General features: G+C 45.2%; 1 protein-coding gene across 1 annotated transcript in view; it reads right to left on the bottom strand.

The window, feature by feature from the left end:
* LRP1B (LDL receptor related protein 1B) overlaps positions 1 to 22,154 on the bottom strand; it is a 1,076,743-nt gene that overhangs the window by 63,096 nt on the left and 991,493 nt on the right. Inside the window, exons 78-83 of the mRNA XM_054970106.1 lie at positions 20,791 to 21,014; positions 11,007 to 11,113; positions 4,553 to 4,669; positions 2,079 to 2,252; positions 747 to 872; positions 260 to 424 (exon numbers count right to left, since the gene is read on the bottom strand). Coding sequence (XP_054826081.1) covers positions 260 to 424; positions 747 to 872; positions 2,079 to 2,252; positions 4,553 to 4,669; positions 11,007 to 11,113; positions 20,791 to 21,014 — 913 coding nt within the window. The remainder of the gene's footprint in view (positions 1 to 259; positions 425 to 746; positions 873 to 2,078; positions 2,253 to 4,552; positions 4,670 to 11,006; positions 11,114 to 20,790; positions 21,015 to 22,154) is intronic.

A 22,154-nucleotide genomic window follows, 5' to 3' on the forward strand; every position in this document is an offset into this window, starting at 1 on the left:
TTCTTTCATTATAAATTGAAAATGTTTCATTATCAAATGATAATGACGGTAATATGAAACAAAATGTAGCATTTCCCACTATATAGTGAAATTAGAAATCAATGTTATTAATTTTTAGCGTAAGTCTGGCAGTAAACAGTAAGAAATTTTTAAAAATTAAAGGAATAAAAAAGATACATAATAGCTTATAATTTCACTAAATAGGCTGGGAAAGCAAAAAGAAATCAACTTTCACTGAAGGCTAAAATTAGGTACTTACCAAGGACAGAAGCTACACACGTTCCTCCATTTTGGCAGTAATTATTGCAGTGGTTAATTTCACATCTCTCCCCTGAATAACTTGGCCAACAGTAACATCTTGGATCACCCTTCTCATTTAGAACACATCTTCCCCCGTTATCACAAGTCAGCTTACATGTATCATCTGTACTTAAAGCATAAACATAAAAATGAAATTCCTATAATTGTTAATTCAGGTACCAAGAGAAAATGGATGAATACCAAAATGTATGGAACTGCCTACACAGGAGAAGACTGGGTACTTGTGGAACACTGGCAGCTACTCAGAAAAGAAATGAATTAACATATTCAGCTGTATACTTGACTCCATTACTGAAGGTGGCCTCCATTACAGAAGGTGGAACATTCTTCCACTGGGTTTTTGTCAACAACAATAAACATTCAGAGCAGAAATACATTTATATTCTTATTTAATTTTTCGTTCTTAAGTAAATTATAACGCCCACCTAAAATGCTTGAATCGCTGCATGTTCCATTAAACAATGACTTTCCTTCTGGACACACACAAGCTGCACCTGAAGGGTTGAGTAAACATAGGAACTCACAGGTGAACTCCAAGCAAGGATTGAGTGCTGTTTGGACAGAGAGAGAGAGAGAAAATGTATAAAGTGGATGAGGAATGAATAAAGGAGTTATGCAGACAGGAGGGTGTCCGGCCCCTAGTGGCCAATCAACTCCAGAATCCAGTCAGCTTGGAGAGAGAGCTAATATAATGCTGAGGGAAGAGCAGGCATTGTGCAGTTGGAAGACTGACTCTTGAATTAGAGCTGACATGTGGAGCTAAGGTCTGTCTCTGAAAGTGTTAGTTTGTGTCTGAAAACCACAGAGAATGGGAAAGAGTAGCCCTATCACAGTAACATCACTTTTAGGTTTGCGCTGAAAGTGATGTTGCAGCATTGGTACAACACCAAACATCCTAACTCCACTACCCCTCCCCATGACTCCCAGCTAAAGTTAAACACAGATTTCAAGTGAATTACATTTTAACTTTCTCATTGAAATCAACAAGACTTAAAAGTGCTTAATAACGGCTAGATGGTGCGTTTAGCAGTATTCTTTTTCTTGCATAAGTTTTCTGCAACAGGCCTCAAACAATTTTTTTAACGCATCTACTTAATATAACCACATCGTAGGAAGGTAAAGTTGTAATCAGTCTTCCATTAACTCAGCTGTGGACTGCTGTGGCATATGATATTAGAAATAACCTAATTGTATTCATGCATTTATATTTCAGACATACTATTTTCATATGGGGATGCTATCCTGGAGCCATTTGTTAAGTGTGAACATAGGCTGAAGAATTTTACAATGCAATACTCAGGACACTTTCCCAAGAGTACGCCCCATTGAGTAAACCTGAGTAGGATTCCGTGTAGACCTGCTTAGGATTGCTCCCTTAGTTAAAAATTCCAAACCACTTTGCTGCTTCATGTCCAAGGGAATTAAACTGATTGCTTTAACTTTGAAACACACTGACCATTACCTCAAACTGCACCATCCTCTGCTTTTTGTTATATGGATTCAACTCATTTGGTCTTCTTCCTCTTGCGTAATCATTCTGTGGATGCTTGTTGCTCAATATCACCCAACAGTACATCCATATGAGCCTCCTGTGGATGCAGTGGCCCTGCTCCATTGCAAGGCCTCAGCACAGAGTTTAATAAAGTTCAGAGTACAAGTGGAATGGTTGGTTGTCTTAAATACCTGTTTTGCACCTGCTAGCTTAGGTTTTAAAACACACTTAAAATATTTTATTGAGAGTAGCAAAATATACTCACAATATGCTTGTTTGTAACGATGTGTAATCAAGGCACTTTTGGTCTTATCAGTCTCCAAATTCAGATATTCTACAGAGCCATGGCCAAATTTTTGTATTCTAAATGCACCGTTTTTAGGTCCTGCTCCATATATGTAATTCTCAAAAATATCAATTCTATGAGGATGGAGTAATCCTTGAATAATTAAACACAGAAATTCATTTCAGATGCTACCATAGTTTATTTCAGTATCAACAAATAAAAGTATACTCTTATTAACAATTTAATACTACTCTTGGTGACAAACTGTAGAAGACTGTACCTTCCCCACAGCACTCACAATAATAATTTGTATGTCTGAGATGAGTGTGCATTCATTAGATGTACTCAATCTTAAGTGTTCAAGCTACAAAGCAATTGGGAGAGAACCTACATGCTTAGATACAGACAATGAATGCCCACTCTGCCTATCTGATGCAACATTCCTGGATTTGTGGAGTAATGTATTCTCCTCTATATTCAATATATATGGGGATGGGGGGGGGGAGCAGAACATACAGTACATGCATTCTGCAGTGTTTGTTTAACCATTTCAATGAAAAAAGGCTCCTCACTGTCTTGAGAAGGGTATTTTTGCCAGTAGGACACTGACAACAGAGCACTAAGGAATGGAAATGTATTGGTGCTTTACAGTTGAATCCTTTGCAGAATTACTCCAGTCTAAGTACGAAATCACTGAGGTTAGTCAGTGGTACATAGTATTACATTGTTAGGGTCTCAGATGTCCTTGACAAGGGTGAGGAATGAGAAGTTTGTTATGGGCACCCATGACTATTTCTTTTTTATAATTATATTTTTACTTCTGCCCTTCCTCGAAGGAGCTCAAGGTGGTGTCACAACCACCCTATGAGATATATGAGGCTCTGAGAAAGTGACTGGCCTAAAGCCACTTGGTGACTTCATGGAATAAGGGTCATTTGAACCTGAATCTCCCCATTCCCCGTCCATCAATCTAAGAATCACATCAGATTGGCTGTCAGTAAGAATGTGTATAGAATTTAATATACTGTTCTTTTAAAGATCAATATGATAGTAAAAAGAAAATTCAAATATTTTCCTATACGTCTGTGATCTGTGAAACTATTCGAAATGTTTCTCAGGTCATAGAAGTTCACCTGAGAAGCCATGCATTAAACCAGAACACGCTATAGTCTAACCTTTTTAAATTTTTGTTCATATTACCCAAATTCTAATTAATAAGAACACAAATATCTTTTAAGTCCAACATGATCCTAAAAAGAAAGTCCAAATGTTATTTTGTAATAGTCTTACAGAACATAAAAGTATAGGAAGATACTCAAGAATATCCTGCACCGTAGAAACTTTACATTAATGCACAACTCACTGTAATCTAAAATATTTTGCTTTTCTGTATTATTCCAAATCCTAATTCCTAAGAACAGTATTAGACCGTGTAGCCTAGTATCCTGTTGTCCATAGTTGCCACCTGATACCTCCAGCAGGCCTAAAGACAGAGGAAGGAAAAACTAGGCTGCACTTACCTGTAACTGTTGGTCACTGAATGGTCTTTTGTGCAGGCACACATGAGACCTGGACATGCACAGGACATCTGCAGATATCCTTCAGCTGCTAACAGGGCAAGATGCTCACCATCATTTTCATGTGCCTCCCCCACCCCAGCATGCCTATAAAAGGGCAGGTGAGCAGCTCCTCTTCCACTGGGGATCTGCACCCTCAGCCACCACCCCCACCACTGATCACTTGGCCAGCGGGGGAAGAAAGGTGGAGAATAGAGTAGGAAATGAGGGACTTCTAAGCTTGTGTGCGCACTTGTTGATGATGTAATGATGTCACCAGCAAATGCACTGACATCACTTCCTTTGCATTCAGAAATGATGCCAGCATGTTACTAGTGAAGCCATGGTTTGGGGGCAAAACACATAGAGTTTTTGCTCCAAAGCCAGAGAACATCTGGTGGGCTGGTAATGTGATGACATCACTTCTGAAAGTGATGCCATTACATCACCAAGGAGTACACACTGGCACTGGTAAATCTCCCTTCCCCCTGCCTTCTGTGGTCCACTACCCCCTGCAGTCTACCCTGCACCCCAATTGCCAGGGGGATCTGGCAATTCTGCCCAATTCTGTAATATCTTTATTGAGATGCAGCGACCAGAACTGTACTATACATTCAAAATGTGGCCACATAAAACTGTATACCATATACTATAGTTAAAATGTGCTCTTTAAGTAGAAACCTAAATTCTGTAGTCATCTATACAATAAATACATGTGCATGTTGTATTTTATACAAAGAACTTGATTTACTGTAGAATATTAATTACTTCTGTGCAAAATTCATGCTTAAAGCTTAAATAAGCTTTAAAGTAGAAATGCCTATGTTAATCTTTAAGAATTTTACATTTGCATGGAAATGAAGGACCTATAGTAACTTTGCTCAAAAGAATGCATACCTTGTTTACTGCTCACACATATGACCAAATCAGAGCCATCAAAAAGAACACTTCCAATTACAGATAATTCAAAATCAGCCCAGAACAAGCGTTGACTGAAATGATCTACAACAAGACCTGTAAAAATAAAAAATATATATTTTTTAAATTCTGAATTTTTTCTTCTTAAAAAAGCATATGCATGCTATGTGGATCTTCTTATATGCTAATATGCAGTCTCTGACATATATCATAAAGAGAACAAGGGCATCCAAACAATCTACCACTAATTTTGTGGGATAAAACTACAAGCCTATTGCCTATTTGTGATGTCCCAGAAAAGCACAGACAATAAGCAAATTCCAAGATATTGACAGTAGAGCATCAGTGTATAGGCCTGTGATATAATGGTTATTACAAAATTTTAATATGTAGTATGGTTAAATTATGATAGAGGGGTAAAAGGAGGACTGCAGCAAAGAGTTCATTTCATTTGTGTAATAATCAACACACCACACCATGGTTATTGATGCTGATTCATCTGCTGTTGCATAATGTGTTAGTAATACAATAATCAATAGTGTATTAATAATAATTTTGTATTGTAATATAAGATGTTAGAAACAAGAACAATAATGCATTTCCCCTAGTCTTTTCTTGTTTGCTAACTTCATGAAGTAAGGAGGAATTCAGAGAGATGCAATGGATTTTCTTCTTATGTTAGCCTGAACATATATATGAATACATGAAATTGCTTTACATTAAGTCTGAGTGACAGCATCACTCCAGGGTCTCAGGCAAAGAGGAGTTTCCCCCAATATCACGTACATAGGCTCTGTTACCTAGAGATGTCAGGAATTGAACGACAAGCTGTTTACATGTAAAGCCTCATTTTTACCCTGTACAATTAAGCATTTCTTCTCAGAAAGCAAGAATCTCACCATGTTCTCTCTCTCTCTCTCTCTCTCTCTCTCTCTCTCTCTCTCTCTCTCTCTCTCTCTCTCTCTCTCTCTCTCTCTCAAAGGGGCTGTTGCTCACGAGCCTCACAGTAACTATTTCCCGCTCAAATGATTATGTGATCTAATGGCGAGCAATGGCACCTTACCTCAGTTCTCCTATGCTACCGTGACTCCCACAAAGACTAACCATGGAGTTCATAGCGGGATAGGAGGGAGGGATGTGTGTCAGCACAGAAGAACTCGATGAACAATAGTTAGAGTACAATAGTACAATAGTACTACCCTGTTTTCATCATCGTTCTTCTGTGCCTCCATACATGGGAGAGTACCAACCTGAACACAATGAGGAGGCGGGGTGAAACTCCAACTCAATTTTATTAAATAGACAAGTTGAACTGCAAAGCATAACAAGAACAATTAATAAAGAACAGTAAGTTCAATAACCAATACTCTATCAGAGTATCACCTATAGTAGAACTCATACAAACAGTTCAATATATGGTAAGTCTCTACAGTGAAGAGTGCACAGTAATATTATACCATGTTATATATTCTGTTTCTCTTTCAGGAAAACAAGGATTGGAGAACAGCTCTAGCAACTGCAGCATCTTGGCTCGCATTCACATCTACAGCATCATGCTTCACAAATGTATCAGCACAGGGCCATGTTGCTGCCCTACAAATGCCAGTGATTGGAACACCCCTGAGCAGAGCAGACGAAGCTGCCTGTGACTTGGTAGAATGAGCCCATAGAAGTAATGGACATTGTACTCCAGCCAAAGTACTCAGCTTTCACAATGGCTGAGTCAAACCAGTGTGACACTGTCTGTGAGGAGGCTTTCTTACCTTTGTCAGAGCCCCCAAAACAAACAGATGTGGGCTGTCACAAAAAACCTTTGTCCTGTCTAAATAAAAGCTAAGGCTCTCTTAAGATCTAACGCGTGAAGAGCTTTTCCTCCGTTAAACATCGGGTCAGGAAAAAACACGGGTAAACAAATATCCTGAGTTAAATGAAAGGCAGTCACTACCTTCAGTAAAAACTGCAGGCATGGTTGTAAGACCACCTTATTAGCATGGAACTTTAGAAAAGGAGGGTCAGCCCTAAGGGCTGCCAACTTGCTTACCCTCCTAGTCGAAGTTACAGCGACTAAAAACGCCACTTTATAAGACAACAAGTCTAATGAACATGTTCCCAACGGCTCAAAAGGTGGTAACATAAGCTGTGCCAACACTAGTGATAAAGACCACTGAGGCACTGGTGGTGATACAAGTGGATAAAGGTAAAACATCCCTTTTAAAAACTGGCAGGAGCTCATGTGGGAAAAAACAGTATGGCCCTTGACCTGCTAGTAAAAAGCAGAGATAGCTGCCAAATCATTGGTTTTTCAATTCACACAGATAATCAAAAATCAAATTTAGTGGGCACTCTGAGGCCACAACACTGGTACGGATTGTACCTGGACAAATACCTTGGTTTAAAGCCAGTCTGTCTGCTGAAGTTACCCCCAACGAACTGGCTGTATGCCTATTTTCCTTCTTTTTCTTCAGTGCATCATCCGTGGTGTTAGAAAATAGCAAGACACCTTCAAACAGCAGATTTTCTATTTTGGTCCTGGTCTCCACTGGAAGGGCCGTAGAGCGAAGCCAGGAATGCTTCCTAATAAGCACTGCACCAGTCACACCACATGCTGACATATCTGCAGCATGGCTATCAGCATTCATCTGCTGTTTGGAGAGGCGAATGGCCTCTGAAGTAGTGATACTATGGCCTTCTTGTCATCTGGCAGATCAGCAACATAAAAGACAACTTTTCCCATAGGTAAAGTAGGTACGCTGCCATAATCGTTTGATAGTTGGCAATGCGAAGATTCAGAGCAGAGATAGAGTACTGATGCCTGCCCAAACCATCAATTTTTCTTCTCACCTTGTCTGGAGGAGCAGAAAGGGAACCAGATTTACAATGTTGACTTTCTTCTGCCACCAAAGAAGATGGAGGTGGGTGTTTTATCAGGGCCTGCCATGTACCTTGCTTGATCTTATACATCTGCTCTATGCGTTTTGACATAGCAGGCAACTCTGAAGGTACCTTCCAAACCTTTTCCACTATCTCCTCTAGGCCTTCTAACATTGGGAAGCCCACTGTTGCTGGAGAATCACCAAAAATACAGCAGAGCAACTTGTCCTTTGTCTTAGAAGTGGTAGATAACATATCAATGTCCAGTGCCTTCACCATGCATGTCATTTGTTCATATATGTAGTCATATATGTAGGTCTTTGAAAGGAGAACTCAAACTTGTACCTACATTGTCATCAGGTGACAGATCCGAGAGCAACTCAGATCCGAATTTGGAACAATCTGCATCGACACCCTCACCCTCAGAAGTAGGCGATGACAGCACTTCCTCTGGAAAAGGTGGAGGCAACCATCCAAGCCCCTTCAACGTCAAAGGTATCAGATCTGATAGCTCTTAACCTGAAGGTGCTCCTTTACATTGGCAGTAATACAGAGCCGAGATGCAGCAGGCATGATGATGTTGTATGGCAAGTGAATGTCTCGGTTCTGAACCCTCCTTTTCTGAAGAATGATGTCAGCTCTGATGGGAAGGCGCCGGCGATGAAATCCTCGAAGAATGTTGTCAGATCCAATGAGATTATGACTCTCCTGAACCTGGATCCATAAGCAATGAATGCCTAGCCTCAGCTCCAGACATGGTACTCTCACGCACTTTAGTTGGAGGGACAGTACTTGGTTCCTGTAATTCACCCTCTGACACTGAACGATTGGTTGAATTCAAGTGCGGAGATGGAGTACGCAGAGAAACCTACATGATGTCCTCATCAGATTCAGTTTGAGGAGACCGAGAATAGTGCTTAGAACTGGAAGTCGACCAATTGTTCAACTTATTCGGCTTCTTCAGTGGCAGTTCCGAACCAGCTCTCAGATCCGAGGATCTCTTAGAGCTGGATTTCTTCCCGGTTGGATCCAATCTCAGAGTTGACTTCCCCATCGGATCCAATCTCAGAGTTGACTTCGATGACACCACAGAGCCTGTTCTAGAGAGATGGTCAGTAGAACCTGAGCCCTGAACCGCCTTTGGGGCTGATAATGTGTTTTTTCCTTCACAGAAGGGGGCTTAGGCATCTCACCCCCATCCAACACCTTTTGCGTCATCAACTGGGGAGAAGTCAATACACACCAATCCAATAACGAAGTCCAAATCAGCAAGGAGAAGCGTAGTCAACAAACAATCCAGTCCAAAAAGCCAAAGAAGTCAGTCAGAATCAGAAACACGGAGCTACGAAGCAGAGGTCCTTCTCCTAGCGGCAGCAAGAAGAGAACTGAGGGAAGGAGCTGTTGCTCGCTGTTACATCATGTGATTGTTTGGGTGGGAAACAGTTGCTGTGAGGCTCGTGAGTAGAGATGGGCACGAACAGGAAAAAACTAACACGATGTTCGTTGTTCGTTGCCATCCACAATGATTCACGAACATCAACGAACATGACCTGTTCATGAACATGTTCATGGTTGGATGTTCATTAGGGCCAGAACACCCCGCCTTGGGACTTAGAGAGCCCATATTCGCAGGGAGTGCTCAGAAGGCTCTCCTCCAGCCATCATCCAAGTTTGGTCAAGAAACCTGACCTGAGCAGGCATCAAGACGGGCAATAATAATAAAGAATAGCTTGGCTCCACAGCCTGGCAGCCTCCCTGGAACCTGAGGGTGGGTAGAGCCCTACCCCACCACTCCCAGAAACCTGACCTGAGAAGGCAGCAGGAAAGGTAATACTAATAAAGAATAGCTTGGCCCCAGAGCCTTGCAGCAGCCCTGGAACCTGAGGGAGTAGAGCCTCACCCCACCACATACAGAAAAATTTCAAGCTCTAATGCACTCTCCCTCTCTCTCTCAAATGCCAGCAACAGCTCTCTCCCACTCCACTGTCTGCTAAAACTGAAAGCCAGAGCTGGGAGCACAGTGCCTTTTATAATCAGAGGTCCCATAGAGAAATACAGGAGGTCTGTGGTTGATGGTCAGAACTGCCTAACAGGGTTTGGAGGGATGAGATTGGTGTTCCCATGTCTACAGAAGACCCCCCTCCCCCTGCTCTTTGCTCCCATGTAACAAAATGGGGGCTCCAGGCTTGGAAGGGAGACCTGCCTATCAATGTAAGTTGGGCTTAGATTGGGGTTTCCAGGGCAACAGAAGGAGTTCAGACAGAGTTCAGACAGTCCCTGCCTACGTTGCCAAGGGAATTGATTGAATTTGCCAGAGTGTCTGGCTTTACAAACGCCTAACGAACGTCACGAACAGGGCTTGAAATGAACACATGTTCGTGGGGAATGGAGCCTCACAAACAGCTTGCTCATGAACAGCAGATTGGGCTGTTCATGGCTTTTTTTTTGTTCGTATTGCTATTCGTGCCCATCTCTATTTGTGAGCAATGGCCCCTTTGGCGCTCGAGAAAACGATAAAGAATTTTCCAGTCGCTGGCCTGTGCCTGCACAGTTCCATGTGTGGAGACACAGAAGAATGACGATGAACCTATATAATGATTAACTGACCCAACTTACTGTGTTTTTCTTAGCAATTTCCCTATGTGAGAATTATTTTCTAACCAACATTTGATCCCTATCTATGAACTTTCAATGTGGTATGTTAATAAATGGTGGAATGAGGTGACTCTAGGTTAGATTCTTAGCTCTACTTTTGTTTCAATTTCCCTTTTCAATTTCCATTTCCGCCTAGGCTGCTAAATATGTGGAAATATTTGCTGATGCTTACAAAGTACAATTTCTTTGGAAAGCTGTTATTTTAATAAAGACTTTGGTATTAATTTATCCAGGCTAAGCACTTAAGTACTGTTAAATCAAATAGCTGGGGGTGGGAGAGAGATGCACTATGTTTTACCAGCCTACAGGCAATGCCACAACCATTAAATCCAGCCCATTATTTTAGTAAGGAATGCTTAAATGATTAATTTGATTATTGGAGTCACATTAATAGAGGTTGATGATAAAGCATATGAACCATGGAATGATTTAATTTTCTATTGCTGCTGAAGTTATTTGTCATTTTATAAGAACAAAGGAAAGATTTTTCTTTCTGTTGAGGTAAAGCGTAAATCAAAAAAGCAAATACTTCAAGTTATATATAGCTACAAAAATATTCTTTGGAAAGTACAAAATTGATCAAGAATCCAAGTGAGGAAATATATGTTGAACACAACTTAATGGCTAGCTGAAATAGATACATATCTACAGCTTCATTTATAGGGGGGGGGGGGACCCAGAAATGAAAAACTTTTTTATGTACCATCCAGCATATTGTATTCACTAGCTTCACAAATGTACCCCAGAATGACTCCAATATTGTTAGCTGAATTACAATTGTATTAGTTGCAATCTCATTTAATTCATCTAAGAATATTTAAATATTAAAAATAGTATTAGATTTTCACATAAATGAGATATATACAATTCCACTAAGGAAAAAAGAATATAGGGAAGGTTTCTGTACCTGTAGGCCTTTGTAGATTCTTCTGCACTAATATTCTTCTCAAAGTGCCATCCATTGCTGCTTCTTCAATGTGAGAATGATCTCCAATGACTGTCCAATACATCATGCTGAAAATTCCAAATACAAAATTATTTACTGATAAGTTATACAATATAGGAGAAAGTGTATGGAAATCTGTAGGCATAGGTTCCACTGAATCAGAACTACTTCCTCTAACAGGTTCTCTCACCCCAACAGAGCTCATAGAAGGAATTCTTGCTACATCATACCACATTGCCAGAAGAATTCAGGGGGTGGTCTTTGGGGATGTAGGAGGGAGTGCATGAGGACTGCAGCAAAAAGGAGAAATGAGCACAAGTTGCCCCACCTCATACAGGAACTATGGAACACTTCATGCTAGAAGCAGAGAGCTTATGGCTGATTCCTATATTGGGCTGCATTCCTTCATGTCATATCCCAACTTGTTCTTGAGATTTCTCTGGGACTCAGGAAACATGCAGGGAGATGTAATTTGGGGACATGCAGGCAAATGTGGTGAGAAGAGAAAGGTGACCACTTGCTCCATTTGAAATTTGATAGGAACAAATACTACATATAAACTTGATGCCCTGGAGTAGGGGTCCCCAACTTTTTTGAGCCTATGGGTACCTTTAAAATTCCTACACAGAATGGTGGATGCAACTATAAAATGGCTGCTACAAGAGGAAGAACTGCATGCACAAAGGAAGCCTAAGTGCTTGACTGATGGCAATGGCCCCCCAGTGGTGCTGCTGGACATGCTGAATACCGGCACAGTGCTGATTGATGGCACTACTCTGCCTTCATTGCTATTTTACAAAGATGTTTTAAAAGGGTACAAAGTAGGCATGTGCACGAATCAAAATACTAATCAAATTTCATGATGAATTGGGCTGATTCATATATCGCGCAAACACGTTTCGTGGGGCCACGTTTTTCACAAAATCCATGACTTCTGGAGCCGATTTGTTCGATTCGTGAATGCTCCATGCTGCCAGACAGGCTGGAGCCGATCTATTGATTCCCTAGGCAACATAGGCCCGGAATGTCTGCAGACCTTTTGTTGCCATGGAAACCCCAATCTTAGCCCACATAACCTTGATAGGCAGCTCTCCCTGCCAACCTGAGAGCTGAGCAATGCGGGTCTGTGCAAGTTTACCCGAGAACTGTAGTCAGAGACTCCTTCCTCTGTCTGTTTCCCTTCTCTGTTTTTAAGAATGGGATGGTGGAATAGCAGTGGGGTGGCAGCATCAGCAGCTCCTTCTGCTCCTGCTCGCTGCTTGCCAGCTTCAGGAACCCTTCCCTGACTCTCTACCTCCCATCCTCCTGCTGCTCTAACATGCCTTCCCATCCCCTGCCCCCAAGCTCCCCAGAGCGGATCCTGACGGGATCTGCTCTGCTTGGTTTTTCCTTTGAGAACTTGGAGGCAGCAGGGAGGGCATGTCAGAACAGCAGGAGGATGGGAGGATGGGAAGGAAAAGTCAGCAAAGAGAACCTGAAGAGAGGAAAACCCAATCAGATCCTCTCCGTTTGACTTTTCTTCCAGCAGTGGCAGAAAGCAAGAGGCCAGGAGGACAGGAGGAAAAAGTCAGCAAAGAGAGCCTGAAGAGAGCTAGTTGGAGGGTGGCTGGAGAAGAGCCTGCTGAAGTCTCTCTGTGCGTTTGGCATCTCTGGGTATGAAGGGGGCCATTGAAGTGCACCAGGTTCTGGTGGATCATGAAACTAACGGATTGTATCATGAAATGGGACAATTTTGTGGATGTTCATGTTCCGTGATTCGTGAAACGCGACAAAACGCGAAACTCTCATTTTGTTTTTTCCCCGTTTCATGCCCATCTCTAGTGCAAAGACCTGCAGTCACTTCTCCACTATGGTCTCTTCTTCTGTAGTACATCCTTTGTAAGCTTCAGCTGTATCAAGACTGAGGAAGTCTGGGAAATTTTGTGAATCTTTATATTTTTCCTTAGGTTCCATGGTTTAAAATCAACCTTGGCTCAAATCAACTCATTTGTTGTAAATGCCAGGCTCAGTCCTAACAGAAGAATTTACCTGAGAATGTAGAAAGACTATCTGCTTCACCACTGTATAAAACAGGGTTAACATACCTGTAACTTATGTTCATCTTCGTTCTTCTGTGCCTCCACACATGGGGACTGCGCAGGCGCAGGCCAGCCGCCGGAGAATTTTCTAAAGCTTCTATGGCTCCGAAGGGGGCCGTTTGTCGCGCGCCTCAGCAACCGTTTTCCCGCCCAAACGGTCACATGCTCCTCCAGCGACCAACGGCCCCTTCCCTCAGTTCTCCTTTGCCGCTTGACCAATACACTTAGCCATAACACCTTAAAAACACCAATTCCCGTTACAGCCACCACAGTGTCGTGCATTGGAATTCACAGCGGGGTAGGAGGGAGGGTTGTGTGTCAGCACAGAAGAACTCGATGAACATAAGTTACAGGTATGTTAACCCTGTTTTCATCTTCGTTCTTCTGTGCCTCCACACATGGGAGTGTACCAAGCTTCACACAATAAGGAAGGTGGGGTGAAATCCAACACAATTTTATTAAAGAACAAGAACAACAACACTATAGATATACATACATACATCTATACAAACTGTGCAGTGATATATAAGTACTTAATATCTACATATATACATATAGACACATAAATATACATATATACACTCTTTCACTCAAGGGTACCTAGCAGGTACGCCAAGAAACCCTTTCCAAGACTCCCTTAGGAAAAAAGGGAGTGTAGGACAGCCTTGGCCACCGAAACATCCTGTTCGGCATTGACATCTATGGCATAATGCCTTACAAAGGTGTCTGCAGAGGACCATGTGGCCGCTTTGCAAATGTTAGCCAGGGGCACACCCCTGAGGAGCGCCGAGGAGGATGCTTGGGACCGCGTGGAGTGGGCCCTGACATGAAGCGTGCAAGCTACCCCCGCCAGGGAATAGGCCTTGCTAATGGCCGTTACAATCCACCTAGACAGGGTCTGTGAAGAAGCCCTGTTACCCTTGTCCTTGGCCCCAAAGCACACAAACAGGTGAGGGCTCGACCGGAATCCTTTCGTCCTATCCAGATAATAGGCTATGGCCCTCTTCAAGTCTAGGGAATGGAGGGCCTTCTCCCCCTTCGAGGAAGGGTGAGGAAAAAACGCAGGTAATGCAATATCCTGTGAGAGATGGAAAGCGGACACCACCTTAGGCAGGAAACCGAGGCAGGGACGCAGGACCACCTTGTTTGGATGAAACGCAAGGAAGGGAGGGTCAGACCGCAACGCAGACAGCTCACTGACCCTTCTGGCCGATGTTATGGCCACCAGGAATGCCACCTTGTACGATAACATGTCCAAGGGGCAGGTTGCCAAAGGTTCGAACGGAGGCAACATAAGCCGTGAGAGCACCAGGGAAAGCGACCACTGAGGTACCGGTGCTGACACGGGTGGGTATAGGTTGAACATTCCCTTAAGGAATTGACGGGATCTTGGGTGAGAAAAAACTGTACCACCCTCAACTCTGGTGTGCGCAGCAGAGATAGCTGCCAGGTGGACCTTGAGAGAGGAAACCTTCAAGTCCAGGTTCCGCAGGTGGCACAAGTAATCGAATACAACCCCTAGGGGGCTGCTGGCAGGCACCACTCCTTTAGCAAGTGCCCATAATTCGAACCTGCGCCACTTGGCCGCATAAGAGCGCCTAGTGGATGGTCTGCGAGCGTTCAGGAGGACCCTCTGTACCTCCTCCGAGAAACCTATAGGGGAGGAACGATCCGCCAAGCCGTCAAGTGCAGCTTCCTGGGGTCGTGGTGGACTAAGCTCCCGTTCAGGAGAAGGTCCTGCCGAGGGGGCAGACTGACATATGTCCGTTGGGACATCCGCAGGAGCTTCGGAAACCAAACCTGTCGTGGCCAAAAGGGGGCCACCAGGATGCAGTCCGTCCCGTCCTCCTCTATCTTGCACAGGACCCTGGGAATCAAAGGGAATGGAGGAAACATATAATGCAAGCCCTGAGTCCACGTACACTGGAAGGCATCCCCAATAGAGAGGGGGTCGCTCCCTGCCCTGGAACAGAACGTTTGGGCCTTGGCATTCGCCGCTGTTGCAAACGTATCTATATCTGGATGACCCCACATCCGAAAGATCGGCCCAATGTACTCTACGTTCAGTTCCCACTCGTGGTCCAGCAGAAGGACCCTGCTCAGGGTATCCGCTCGGGTATTGTCTGACCCTGCCACGTGTATAGCACGAAGAGTCACGCCATTCCTGATTGCCCACTGCCAAGTGAGCGTGGCTTCCCTGCAGAGCGCCATGGACACTGTGCCCCCCTGTTGATTTATGTAGTACATGGCAGTCGTGTTGTCCGTCTGTACCAACACCTGGCGATCTTTCAAGAGTGCTGTAAGGGACACAAGTGCGAAACGAATGGCTCTTAATTCAAGCACATTAATATGGAGGGTCTTTTCCCTCTCAGACCAGACATCTTGCACACACACCTCACCACAATAAGCCCCCCATCCCAGTAGAGAGGCATCAGTGGTAACCGTGACATCAGGATGCTGATACCCAAAAAGGGTCCCTTTAAACAAATTGTCATCAGACAACCACCAGTCCAGGGAGGACAGAATGACCCTCGGGATAGAGAATTTGAGGGACGGAGGGTGCTGCTGAGCATCGTACCTCCGCACAAACCAGTTCTGGAGAGGGCGCATATGCAGCCTAGCGAAGGGCACCACAGAGGTGGCCGCTGCCATATGACCTAATAAGCACTGGATAGTGCGCACAGACTGGAAGCGGTTCCTTTTAAACATGGACACAAGACCCCTTAGGGACCTAGCTCTCTCCCAGGGGAGCAGGGCCTTACCCTCCACGGAGTCCAACAGTGCACCAATGTAGGAAACCTTGCAGGTGGGCACTAGCTTGGATTTTCCAAAGTTTACCAAGAGCCCCAAGCGGTCACAATTGCTAAGCGCCAAGTCAATGTCCCGCACCAGCCTAGCCTCCGACTCAGCCACGATGAGCCAGTCATCGAGGTATGGAAAGATGGTACAGCCCTCTTCCCGAAGGAAGGAGACCACAGGGGCCACATATTTCGTGAACACTCGTGGGGCAGTGGATAGGCCAAAGGGAAGCACCTTATACCGGAAAACCCTCTGCCGGTAAACGAAGCTCAGGTATTTCCTGTGCTCCTCCCGTATTCCCACGTGAAAATATGCGTCCTTCAAATCAAGGACCGCAAACCAATCCCCTTGTTTCAGCAAGGCGATCACAGCCGCCAACGTAACCATCTTGAATTTGGTCACCGTGAAGAAGGCATTAAGGCCCCTCAGATCTAAAATGGGACGTAAGCCACCATCTTTTTGGGGACCAGGAAGAACCTAGAGAAGAACCCCCTTACAGAGTCCTCATAGGGCAATTCTTCCACAGCACCCTTGGCCAAGAGCGACACGATCTCCGCATCCAGCTCGGCCATGGTATTATTGACAGCTGTCAGGGGTGAAGTGCACCTAGGCAGCACAATGAATTCCAGCCCGTATCCCTTATCAACAATAGTTAAGACCCATGAGTCAGATGTTATTGACTCCCACTCAACGAGGAGTGGACTCAGTCTGTCCGAGAAAGTCGGGGATACGGCTGGCGTGACCCGTCAGTACTGCCTCCCGACGCCCTGCTGATCTCTCTGCTGGGCCGGCGGCTGCGACGGGCGAGGCTTGAAGGGCCTACGCCTCCTCTGTTGCTGCGCAAGAGGGTAGGTCCGCTGCGGGTAGGCAGGATGTTGCTGGTAACCCGGCCGCTGCTGCTGGTATCTGCCCTGGTAGTGGTAAGGGCCGTACCGGGGAGCGTACCATGGCTTAGAGGTGGGCTTGTCCGCAGGAGCCAGCCCCAAGGACCGCGCCGTCTGCCTGTCCTCTTTCTTCTTCTTAAGGGTCTCGTCGGTGGACTTCGAGAACAGCGAATCCCCTTCAAAGGGCATGCTCTCCACCCTGGAACGCACCTCCTGGGAAAGGGCAGTAGACCGTAACCAGGAGTGGCGCCTGAGGACCACCGCCGAGGCCATTCCCCGAGCCGCAGTGTCGGCAGCGTGGCTCCCAGCATTCATCTGCTGCTTAGACAGCCTGACAGCCTCAGTCTGCAACAGGGATACCACTGCCTTCTGCTCAGGTGGGAGGTCTCGAACATAGGATGCCAACTTCTCCCAAAGATAGAGCTGGTAGCCAGCCATGATGGTCTGATAGTTGGCGATCCTGAGGCCCAGCGAAGCCACCGTGTACTGGCGCCTGCCAAGCGAGTCAAGCTTCCTGCTCTCTTTATCGGCCGGCACAGATGTATGGCCAGACCACCGGGGGTTGAATTCCTCCGTGACCAAAGAGGAAGGTGGAGGGTGCTTCACCAATGCCTGCCAGGTGCCCTGCTTAATTTTATAAAGCTGCTCGATCCGTTTGGACGTTGGAGGCTGGTCACAGGGCACCTTCCATACCCTTTCCACTATCTCCTCTATACCCTCGAGCATGGGAAAGCCGATGGACGCCGGATTGTCCCCATAGATCCTCTTCAGGAGCTTGTCCTTGGTCTGGGGGGCTGCTGAAGAGATGTCCATCTCCAGCGCCTGAGCCATCCGTGCCATCTGGTCCGAGTATATTCGCAGGTCTTCGTATGGCGAACCGGTGGCTGGCACCACATCGTCAGCTGGCGAAGGCTTGGACCAGGACTCTGACTGGTAGTCTCCTAGGCTCTCCACGTCTCCCTCGTTGGAACCGAACTGGGATTCATCACCCTGGACTGGTGGGGGGAACCACGGTCGCTTCGACGTCGAAGGCCCCGGTTCCGATCCGGAGAACCCGGTGGGCGCCCCTTCCCACTGGCAGCGGTACGGTGGGAGAAAGCAGGAGGCTCGGTGATGTTGGGACGCAGTGGATCGGCCGGAGCCGACACTCTCCCCAGACCGACGCCGCTCACGGCCGGTACCAGAGGGGGAACGATGGGCAGGCGATGGTCGACTCAGACGTGGCCGCGGGCTCGGCTCCGGCCCCGAAGAAAACTCGGCTTGCACTGTCTCAAAAGCCATCGGATCCGGCACCGGTTCCGAAACCCCCTCCGGCTCCGGGGAACCCAGATGAGGGGAAGGCGTGTGAGGAAGCATGATGACCTCCTCCTGCGGAGCGGGACGCGGCGACCGGTGATGCTTGGTCTTCTTCTTCTTCTTGGCTGGTTCCGAAGAAGACCTCGGAACCGATGCACTCCTCGACTTCGAGGGGGACCTCTGCTTCGACCGCTTCACCTTGATCGGAATCGAGCCGGTCGTCGGTTCCGACCGGGGACTCGGCACCAGGATCCTCGGTTCCGAAGCCGGTCTCAGATCCGACCTGGTGGAAGACGCGCTCCGGGGCGGCCGCGCCGAACCCTGCGCCGGTGAGGCCGCTCTCGATGCCGAGGCACTCGGGGGACGCGATTTCGACCCCGACCTCGCGGAAGCCACTGAGCCAGCTCTTGATGGCCTTCCGGCCGAGGGGCTAGGGCCAGCCTTGGGGGAAGGTAACGGAGTGCCTCCGGACATGACCTTCTGCCACAGGGAGGAGTTCAGTCGGGCCTTGCGCTCCTGCCGGGCCTTGTTGGTGAAGCCCTGGCAAATCCTACAGGCCGACACATTGTGGGTCTCCCCCAAACAAAAGAGGCACAGTTCATGGCCATCGGTCTTGGCCATTTTCGTGTGGCATTGGAGGCAATGCTTAAAGAGAGCCTTCGAGGCCATCTTCAGGGGCACGCTAGAGAGAGGTCAAAACAATCCGGGTCGTATTTACCGAGTCCAGCCAAAGTCCAAATCAGTAAGCCGAAGAATAGTCGAGGTCCGAAGTCCGAAGTCAAAAAGCCAAAGATCAATCAGAAGCCAGAAAAAAAAGCACAAAGCACAGAGCAACGAAGCTCATGTTCTCTCCAAGCGGCGGCAAGAAGAGAACTGAGGGAAGGGGCCGTTGGTCGCTGGAGGAGCATGTGACCGTTTGGGCGGGAAAACGGTTGCTGAGGCGCGCGACAACGGCCCCCTTCGGAGCCATAGAAGCTTTAGAAAATTCTCCGGCGGCTGGCCTGCGCCTGCGCAGTCCCCATGTGTGGAGGCACAGAAGAACGAAGATGAACTTTAGCTTGCCTTTCATGTACTTCCAGGTCATAATTTCCTAGCAAACTTGAGCCTTGGTATTTCTGTTTCCAAATAATTTTGCTAGCAGCCCCTCTAAATCAAAGTCAATGCTGAATACTGCAAATGCATTGATTCTCCCATAGAAAGGTCATTCCAGGTCATTCAGGAGTTAGTGTGCTGCATGATGAAATTACAATGTTTTCCAAACTTTAGTTTGAAGCCTCTATTTGTTGGGCATCATCTACTTTTCCTGCTCTCCCAAACAGTTTGACATGATTGAGATTCTGCACACTAGCAAGGTTTGAGATTACAATCCACTAGCATTGTTGCTCCTCGAGTTTGCTTGGGAGTCATGTTTCCAAGCGTGTCCCAGGTTACCTGAGTCAATTAATTCTCCTCTCTTATAGCTCATTTCATGTCTATAATGTGTATATATTCTTTGCAAGTACATGATCTCTTTCTGTCTCTGGCTAAGGTACAAAATTCATTCAGTTATTTCTTCAACAACTACTAGCTCTTTTGAGAGAAGTTAAGGGTAAAGTGAGATGATGATGATGATGATGGTGATGATAATAATATTCAATTTATATACTGCCCTTCAGGGCAACTTAACACCCACTCAGAGTGGTTAACAAAGTATGTTATTAATATCCCCACAACAATCACCCTGGGAGGTGGGTGGGGCTGAGAGAGCACTGGAGAGCTGTGACTGACCCAAGGTCACCCAGCTGGCTTAATATGGAGGAGTGGGGAATCAAACCCGGTTCTCCAGATTAGAGTCCTGCAGCTCTTAACCACTACATCAAACTGCCTCTCAGTTGGTGGAATGGAAAAACCATGATCAGATCTTCCCAACATTTATTAAAGCTAAGTTGCATTTGTGTAATGGTCATATTTGTGAAGGAAGTGTAGACTAGATAGGGTTTAGTCCTTCCATCCCATTCCATTTTGCCTACTGAAACTCACCCTACCCCAATCTCCATTCTGATACTGGACATAGAAAGGGGAAAAGACCACATCTGTCTTGTGGGATTTCCCTTCTAAAGTAGAGCTGGGAGGGCTAATTCAATAGGCAAAGCTTCTCCCCATTTCCCCTCCCCATCACCTCCATTGCAACCTCTCCAAGGAATGTGAAAGGAGACAACAGAAAGAGTAAATAAGAAGGCAGTGTGAATGGGGCAAAGGATGATATAGAGAAGAATGGAGCAGGAAAAGGAATAGGGAAGGAGCGTGGATGGACTGAGGCCAGGAAACAGGATAGCAAGCAAGTAAAACATCAGTGGGTGCCCATTGTGCCTATAGGATTGTTGACATGTGTGCGTATGGAGCATATATCTTAGTAGTGTGTGTGTGTGTGTGTGTGTGTGTGTACACACAATGCTTGTTGATAGAGACAAGATAGGTAAGAATTATTTACCTCATTCTGAACCAGTGCAAATCAAGTCAAATTAACACTAAACAACCGTACTCAGATCTATTAAATGGAGCTTACTCCAAGGAAATATTATTAGGATTGCTGTAAATTCTGTAGTCACACACATTTTCTATAGCTATTATATATATTAAATAAAAGTTCTAATCACAGTATACATACAAGAAAGAATGGGTACAGTAAATGTCCTCAGAGCAACCTACCCTTTAGGTGGATTTACAGCAATTGCATATGGCTCTCCTGCCATATTTGTAAGGAGTCTTGTGCAGTTTGGCCCATTTATCTGTCCTACATTGATGGAATATCTTAAACTTGTCCAGTGAGTTGTATAATAACTGAACCAGTGCATTCTTGAATGATCAGTCCAATAAATGTTTCCAGCTATCCAATCAACTGCAATATCTCTGGGTCTTTTGAATTCTGGGCACTAGGAAAAAAGAGAAACATTTAAAACTCACAATGGTACCTATTTTTGACATGGTTTGCGCACTTTATAAAGTAATCTAGAATTTTAATATATTCAAAGGAATTTTTGAAATATAGCATTTGAAATGCAGGTTTCAAGAGCTGGTAAAATCTATGTAATTTATACACTGTGAAAAGTCTGAAGTTGAATATCACCAGTCTGTAGCACCTCTCTCTTCTGAAGAAGATGCAATCTGACTCCAAGAAATACTTGTAGAGAACCCATAGACAAGTGGTAGACTAGGTGCTAGATCCATAATCATACCTTGCCATATGAGTCCTGAACCAAGTTTAATCAATTTGTCTTTTGTAGTGGCCATGGACAGAAAGTCTATTCCAGATTTTGTTGACGATTGTAAATGAAAGAGATTATAACTGACAGTCATTGGGACCCATTAAGCAATCTGAAAGTGTGAACAGGGAGAAAGCAGCCAGCTTGAAGCTTGCTGACTTTCTGAGAGAAAGAGAAAAGCAACCTTCTAACAGTAAAAAGAAAATCCATTGTGAGGGAACATATGTGAGTGATCCAGCCAGAAGTCGCATCACCTGGCCCTCAGTCTGTTTAGAAAGGATCTGCGAGTTCTGTCCTTCACAGAAAGAGAATACCACTATACAGGTAAGCTAACAATCCCCAGAATGAAAAAGATTAAACATCAGGCCAAACCAGCTCAGCTGCCAGTAGACAGGTAGTTCAGTAGTCTAATTTCTCTTTGTTTACTCACTGAAATTTCTCTATATTAGGTTAGCAAAACTTGATCCGCCTTATATTTTGACCTCGGAAAATATCTGACAACACTTTGTTTTTGTAGTCCGAACAGACAGCAAAAACAAGAGATTTGTTGTGCCAATGATGGCTACACTCAACTTGTGGGCCACAGTTAGAGCAAGCTTCTTTTATCTGATGATCATGTCCAGCCCTCATTAAATTTGTTTCCATCCAGGGTGCTTCCCCATTTTTTTCTCCATTTTAAGATTACACATCCACTTGTGGTCACCATTATAACTTTCAACAATTAGCTGAATTTTTTCTAAACAATACCATCACAGCCAGAATGACACAGTGTACACAGAAAACATTTGCAGGCATTATTTTTCATAAACT

Source organism: Eublepharis macularius, chromosome 2, assembly GCF_028583425.1.
Source record: "Eublepharis macularius isolate TG4126 chromosome 2, MPM_Emac_v1.0, whole genome shotgun sequence".
Lineage (NCBI taxonomy): Eukaryota > Metazoa > Chordata > Lepidosauria > Squamata > Eublepharidae > Eublepharis > Eublepharis macularius.